General features: G+C 44.9%; 1 protein-coding gene across 3 annotated transcripts in view; it reads left to right on the plus strand.

The window, feature by feature from the left end:
- Window positions 1-7,500, plus strand: part of cnsta (consortin, connexin sorting protein a) — a 40,490-nt gene that overhangs the window by 19,571 nt on the left and 13,419 nt on the right. For all 3 annotated transcript variants that reach the window (XM_076300408.1, XM_076300407.1, XM_076300409.1), the window contains exons 7-8: window positions 1,963-1,984; window positions 2,177-2,279. In XM_076300408.1, the coding sequence (XP_076156523.1) occupies window positions 1,963-1,984; window positions 2,177-2,279 (125 nt within the window). The remainder of the gene's footprint in view (window positions 1-1,962; window positions 1,985-2,176; window positions 2,280-7,500) is intronic.

A 7,500-nucleotide genomic window follows, 5' to 3' on the forward strand; every position in this document is an offset into this window, starting at 1 on the left:
AGCTTAGTGCTGTGAACAACAGCAGTCTACCTTAGTTGAATATTCCATTACATTTAATCATAGGCTACTGCATTTTAATACCATTGTTAGCTGTGTTTATATTGCAATCATGCCATATCAGTGTAAAATGTAGCTCAAATGAAATAATACTAAACTGAAAAAATAGCTTTCCCAAAAGTATTAGCAAGGACGCCCAAAAGTGTATTTTATTCAAAATGTGTGAACTCTGCATACACAGCTCAAGTTGTGAACAAGCAATATCCTACAAATAATTTGAAGTTCTCAAACTATGAGAGTTTTATGAAGTGCTGGCAAAAACATCTGAAATTACCACTTTCACTCACCTGATGAGAACTTTATGAATTTGTATGAACATTTGAATGAGTGAATAAAAAATAGAAATAATTATCCCAGAAAGTCCCAAAAAATTTGACTTGAATAGAAGTTAGTTATTAACAATTAGTTGATAAACTTGTAGAATACTTTAAGCACTGATGCAGTCAGCATAGGCCTCTTACATTGTTTGCAGGTAGGCCTACATTTCATTCCGTTTTCGATGGCAAACGCGAAACAGCGCCAAAACAACCACCGGTGGACAAAAAGAGTATTACATGTGTACTGTTAAGACTCGCCATATAGAATGAATGGGGGAAATTAAGGAGGTTATAGTTTGACGATGTCGTACTCCCATGCAGGCCAGATGCTATATACTACGGACATGTTTTGGGGGGCCACCCGAAATTGCTCCGAGCGAATTGACCTGGGAACACTGGTCAATTTTTTTTTTGTCACTAATATCTCACACAGAGGAGCTGTGTTGCACAGAGGATAGTAGACTTTTGGCTTTTATTATATCTTGTTCTGTTATTTTCAGGCAAAACCACCTACAGTACATAAATGTTTCGGTGGAGTCAATGCAGCAAATGCGCAAGATTTAGACAATGCTTTTGTTTTTGTTGTTGTGTGTGTGTGTTTTTTTTTTGTGCTCTGCCTGTAACAAAGAATACCTAGTAATATCTAAGACAAGCATGCATATCTTATCTGCAGTAAAAAGCTAAATAGTTTTGTAAAAATGTTGAGTAAGACGTTAGCTGATAGTCAGTTGTGTAGTGCCTCTGTGTTGCAGGGTATTAAACTCCACCTAGGAACCCCGAGGTGGCAAATAATTTATGGAGCAGTTTACTACAGTGCGTCCTCAGACTTGCAGATTCCCAGATAGCACCTCTCCATCAAAACTCACCTGAGTTTCCCCTCTAACACCCCCTGCCCACACACACACTTGCACACACTCCTCAACTGAATGTGTGTGTGTGTGTGTGCATCTGTGTGTGTGGGCTAGGTTGTGGGTCAGGTGAGGGTGGCCCTGCACTGATGGTTAAAACATGCGGTCCTGTTGCTACTGCGCTCGGAGCAATCCGAGACCGGCGCGGCTGCTTGAGTTTCAGCTTGGGAAATGTGCCGCGCTAATATTAGATTCCCGCGCCGGACCAACCCTGCACTGGCTGGCCCCCTTTTAGGCCTCCCTCAGAGAGAGAGAGAGAGAGAGAGATAGAGAGAGCATTTGAAAGAGAGAGAGAGTTTTAGAGAAAGAGAGAGAGAAAGAGAGAGTTTGAAAGAGAGAGAGAGAGCATTTGAAAGAGAGAGTTTTAAAGAGAGAGAAAGAGAGAGTTTGAAAGAGAGAGAGAGAGCATTTGAAAGAGAGAGAAAGAGTTTTAAAGAGAGAGAGAGTTTGAAAGAGAGAGCAGTAGAGAGGGAGAGAGCCGACCGAGAGAGAAAGACAGAGAGGGAGGGGGATAGATAGAGACAGTGAGGGAGGGAGGGTGATAGAGAGAGAGAGAGAGAGAGAGAGAGAGAGAGAGAGAGAGTGAGTGGGCAGCAGGGAGAAGAAGGTGGGGAGGTTCCTTAAACCTTTAGCCATGGTGGCGGCTAACACCTTGTGGTTTTCTGTCCTCTCTCTTGCAGGCCATCATTGAGAGCACAACAGGTAAGACACCTGTTCCAGGTGGGAGTGTACTTTATCTTTTTACCTTTGCCTTTTACCTGGACTGGGGTTCTCGATTTTACATGAGAGAGGGGAAATGAGTGGCGAACGAATGAGTGAGCGAATTCAAAGTGTAGTGGGAACCAGATGACATACACCTGCTCACCGTGTGTGTGTGTGTGTGTGTGTGTGCAGTGTGAAGTAGCGGACAAAGTGCAGAAAGTGATCTGCCGGCGATCGCGAGCGGAGGAGGAAGAGGAGGAGAGATTGAGCACACGACGACTCCCATGCGACACAGGTGAGCCCCCTTAACCGCCAGGACCCGACAGCCTGCCCAGAATAGCGGCGTGAACGTGTGTCCCAGGCCATGGGCACATCGCACATGTGCGTGTGTGTGTCTGTGTGTGTGTGTCTGTGTCTGCACACGTGTGTATACTCTGACAGGCTATGTAAATAACCGTGTGTCCCAGCCCTTGTGCACATCACACGTGTGTTTGTGTGTGCGTGTGTGTGTGTGTGCGTGTGCAGATGTTTGTGTGCTCCGACAGGCTATCTAAATAACCTGTGATTCTGTTTGACTCTGAAGAAGACGCATGGGCGTCGAAACGTTAGTCAGTTTGCACAAATAAAAACACGTTAAGCATTTAGTGCTCCGGTCCTGCTCCCTGGCTCTTGTTAGACCTTGGATCTCCCTTTTTATCTAAATAACCGTGTGTGTGTGTGCGTGTGCGTATGCTCCAACAGGCTATCTAAATAACCGTGTGTTTGCACTTTGATACTGACGTGTCGCTCGCGTAGTTGAGGTCTTGCGTGTTGTTACGACCATGAGCCATGTTTGACATGTGTGTACAGTTTTATTATTTGATTGCTCATGCCAAACACACACTGTGGATATTAGATCTGGTGATTGAAACTGTTGGCTTGCCGGAAACCTAGTGACGACCTCTCCTTACGCCAGAGCCTGTGTGTCACCACTGAATTAAGATGTTTATAAACGTACCAACAATGTTCCGAGGAACAGTTTATTCACTCTCGACTCTCTTTGTGTCATCTCTCTGCCTGGCCTGCACAGTATGTGTGTCAGAGAGAGAGAGAGAGAGAGAGAGAGAGAGTGTGTGTGTGTGAGACACAGAGAGAGAGAGGGAGAGAGAGCTATTAGATGTTTACATTTGATAGAGAAGCCAGGAGTAGCTGCCAAGTAGGAGTCCATGGCTGTGGGTGAGCTACTTACTTGTGCAGTTTTCTTGGGGAGCGCTGGGAGGTCAACCCTACCCCACCCCACCCCCCCTCCAGACTTGATTATGCAAGTGGCTTCTCATATTCCCACCATGCAGCTGCGTAAGATAGCAGTGCACTAGTGAGCACTCACTGCCCCTCCTCTGATCGGAGATCGGATGATGGGTGGCATTTCGCAGGGAGGGGAATGTAGTGGTTCTGGTCATTTGACGAGCAGGACAGCTGTGCTTCGTCTAAGGAAACGGTGCTGCTGCCCACATTGAGATCGTCCAAGAAAAAGGAAGCATAGTTGCTAATCGACTGCCTGTTAACTGTGTGTGTGTGTGTGTGTGTGTGTGTGTGTGTGTGTGTGTGTGTGTGTGTGTGTGTTTGTGTTTGTGTTTGTGTTTGTGTTTGTGTGTGTGTGTGTGTGTGTGTGTGTGTGTGTGTGTGTGTGTGTATGTGTCAGCCCTGGAGGGGAAGCTATTCAAAAGGGCTCCATGTGAGGTAGTGAGACTGATTAGATTGGTGTGTGTGTGTGTGTGTGTGTGCGTGTGTGCGTGTGTGTGCCTCCCCGCTGTAGCAGGTTGCATTGGTTATTGATGAGATCTCTCCATCTCCAGCGACTGACGTGAACTGGAGGTGTGTGTTACCAGAGCTGTGTGTTCCCTGCGCTGTGCTCCACACGGCCTGGCATTGTGTTGCACCCCCCCGGTTTCACTTTCACAGGGCAGGTGTGACAAGCCATAACCCAACACACACACTGGCTTGCTTGCTGTACATTCCACTGTTCATTGCCTGTCCACATTTTGTGCTGTCAATGTGTGTGTGTGCATGCGCACTGTTGTGGTGTAACATGGGTGTGCCAATGTGTGTGTGTGTCAGTCCAAGTGTGTGTGTGTGTGTGTGTGTGCTGCCAGTCCAAGTGTGTGTGTGTGTGTGTGTGTGTGTGTGTGTGTGTGTGTGTGTGTGTGTGTGTGTGTGTGTGTGTGTGTGTGTGTGTGTGTTCGCTGTCAGTGTGAGCAAATGTGTGTTTTCATGCCAGTCCTATCAGACCTGACATGTGTCACAACAGTGTTTCCAGCCCTGTCCACACACAGCACGGTGCCTGATGGAGCTGTCCAGCTGGAGGGAGGAGAGCAGCATGATGTGACGCTACCCCTCTTTGTGGCTAACGGCTACGTTTTTAGCCATTTGCACGTAAATGCAAACTGGTCGTACATTTTTTTAGCTGCAGTACTAAGGGAGTTTTTTGTTTACGCGTAGGGTTAGCAAGGCATGCAAAAACCATGCAAACATCAACAACAGCACAGTTGTCACTGATAAAAAAAGCTTGCAAACATGCCAGCTGGTGTCTTTTTACTCCGGGGACAATGGCCTTTGTAATATAATTGTCATACGTAAGCTTTGGAAAGAAGTGTCAGCTAAATTAATACGTGTAATGTAAAATGTCTTTTGGCAATGCTGTGCTGAAAAAGGCTTTTCTGACATTTTCATAGGGGGTAGGAATGCATAGCTTGGATGGCTAACAGGTACAAAGTGTGTCTATCTGCCATTTAGATTGACCGTTAAAGCATTCAAATGATTTTTGAAGATGAACATGAATTTGCTTGAAGATTGTGTTGCTTCAGTATGAATACATCTCTGATCTGACAACTCCTGGCACTCTTCCCCTAAGTCGTGGGCTCATTGACTTACCTTAAAACCGTAACAGCCCGGGCTTTTATTTTCCCAAATCGCCAAATTGCACCGGCTAGTATTAGAGACAGGCGTCTATATGAGACAGGCCTTTAATTCCCTTTACACAAAACTTTTCCTCTGCAAAGATGGAAAATATTATTGAATTAATTATTTCAAACACACTGAATGTATACCTATATGACTAGGCTATCTGATGACAATTACGGATCATCATTCATTTAGTGTTGATGTTGTTCATTGAGTGAGATACAGTAAGATCCAAATAGCGGGGATAGCCAGAACTGATGAAACACGTTTTAATTAAACGTAATGTACAAAGAGATCGTATCACACTGAAAGCTCATATTTTGTCACTAGCAAATAGCCTATATCGGTCCTTTGTCAAATACAGTTGCATTATCAGCCCTGACCAAAACCATTCAGGAATTATTTATGCAAAAGTGGAACGTGCTTAATGTTTCATTCTCCCTCCTTTTCGGCAGGAATGAAACAGCATGAGAGAGCATGAACCATACTGTTTGTCCCGTTTTGTATTTGCCAAATTTGACAACAGTCTACATTCAAATCATAGCCTACTTCCAGGCACACGGGAACATATTTTTGACCAGGGGTGCTGAATAACAAAATAATCATGGATGTCCGACGATTTCTCCCCCAGCATAGGATTCGAATTTAGACAGCTAAATACGCCATTTCACTGCCGTGTATGAGTAGGTCTAAGAGTGAGAAGTTTTATAATGCCCTGCGGCAGCCACATTCCACTGCAACTATGCGCAGCACTTGCCACTCTGACTCATCAATAAAAACTGTGCGCGCACACACCAGTCCCATAGAAGCGCCCTTGACTTTACATCATTAACCTATTTCAGTAGGTTATCTAGCCAGAGAATGTCTGTAGACGGGCTCTGATATAGCCTAGTCTAAGGTAAATTCCTTTTCTGACTTGGTTCTCTTTATCGCCATGGCATTTAGAATAAAGACGTTCGCGAACCGTTCTGGTTTTGTTGCCAGCATAAAAACAAGCTTACCATCGGCCTATCCGCAAATTAACACAAGGGATGAATTGAACGATGACGAAGTCGGACATATAGGCATAGTTCATATTGGAAAAAAAGTTATACAATTTGGAACTCTAGCTTCTCCCCACCGCAGTCTTTTAATGCCATCTAATCATAACGTGCGCAGTCTGCGCCTTAAGCCCAAATCACACCCAAGATTCGCAACGAGATGAGCAGCAACTTGATGCAACATTCTAAAACCTTGCAACTGTGACCAGACATGTGAATGCTTTGCGACGGCTTGTAACGACGTGCAACATCTAATCTAATTCACACTGCTGTAACCTCCTTTCTGTAACGGTTTCGTGTCATTGCGAATCTTTAAACAGACGATCTGACGGGTTTTAGAACATTAAATACAACCCGAAACTAAAAAACAGACCAGGCCTCTACTGGAGACCGGCCTTTAACCCAAACCTGTAGCCACGCCAGGTGTTTAAAAGAGACAGGCGTCTCTTAGGGACTCGGCGATTATTTGACGGTAACTGACTTAATTGACTTAACATTAGTGCAAGAATATATTTTTAGATATGACTATATATTTTTTACCCATATTTATAACTTATTATAACTATTTATCGGGGGTACTTCTACCAGGAATGCAGTAGCCTGAAAAGTTGTGGGTTCAATACCTGGCTTTCACTGTTTTTGCACCTAACCCTGAATTGCTCTGAGGAGAATAGACCTTCTAATATAAGTGAGATCTGAAAGTTGCTTTGAATAAAAGCGTCTGCTAAATGAATAAACGTAAATGTAATGCATATCTATCTGGGTGTTATCTGGGTGTAATCTGGGTGTTATCTGGGTGTAATCTGGGTGTAATCTGGGTGTTATCTGGGTGTAATCTGGGTGTAATCTGGGTGTTATCTGGGTTGAGCATCTCCTCACTCTTGCCCTCTGCAGCTCTGCTTGCTGGCTGGGTTGTCTGACACATGCTTACACAGTCCTGAAACATCTCAACCCTTGTGCAAACACAGAGCTTTATGGGTAAAACACGCACACGCAGAGGAAATGAAGTGTCTGCTCTTGGAGGGGCAGAGTGCAGCTGGTTCGCATCAGAGCTCCGCTCCGTCAGAGACGAGCGGAGAGGGGGACCAGGGGCCGTGGTCAGGGTCGGGGGCTGATCTCGTGTCAGCATTGCGAGGGGGACCAGGGGCCGTGGTCAGGGTCGGGGGCTGATCTCGTGTCAGCATTGCGAGGCCAAGTGAGGACTGGACTCCTGACAGGCCAATGGCTGCATGATGTATTTAATAAATTTAAAGTTTTATTTAGTTAATACTGTTTATACTGTGTGTGTGTGTGTGTGTGTGAGTGTGTGTTGTATATGTTTGGCTTCACTGACATTGTAGGAGAATTTATCTCAATTTAACATTTTATTCATTCAGTGTCACGCTAATGGCTTTGTAGCATAACAGGATGCATAACACAATATGGCCATCTGTGTATATGTGTGTGTGTGTGTGTGTGTGTGTGTGTGTCCCTCATTTCCAGTGACAGCATGATATGAGTATGTGTGCATCCCATCCATAACAATACTGTGTGTGT

Source organism: Alosa pseudoharengus, unplaced genomic scaffold (assembly GCF_046254945.1).
Source record: "Alosa pseudoharengus isolate Yale_2024_CS ecotype anadromous, Long Island Sound unplaced genomic scaffold, YU_APseudo_1.1 YU_APseudo_1.1_scf_22, whole genome shotgun sequence".
Classification (NCBI taxonomy): domain Eukaryota; kingdom Metazoa; phylum Chordata; class Actinopteri; order Clupeiformes; family Clupeidae; genus Alosa; species Alosa pseudoharengus.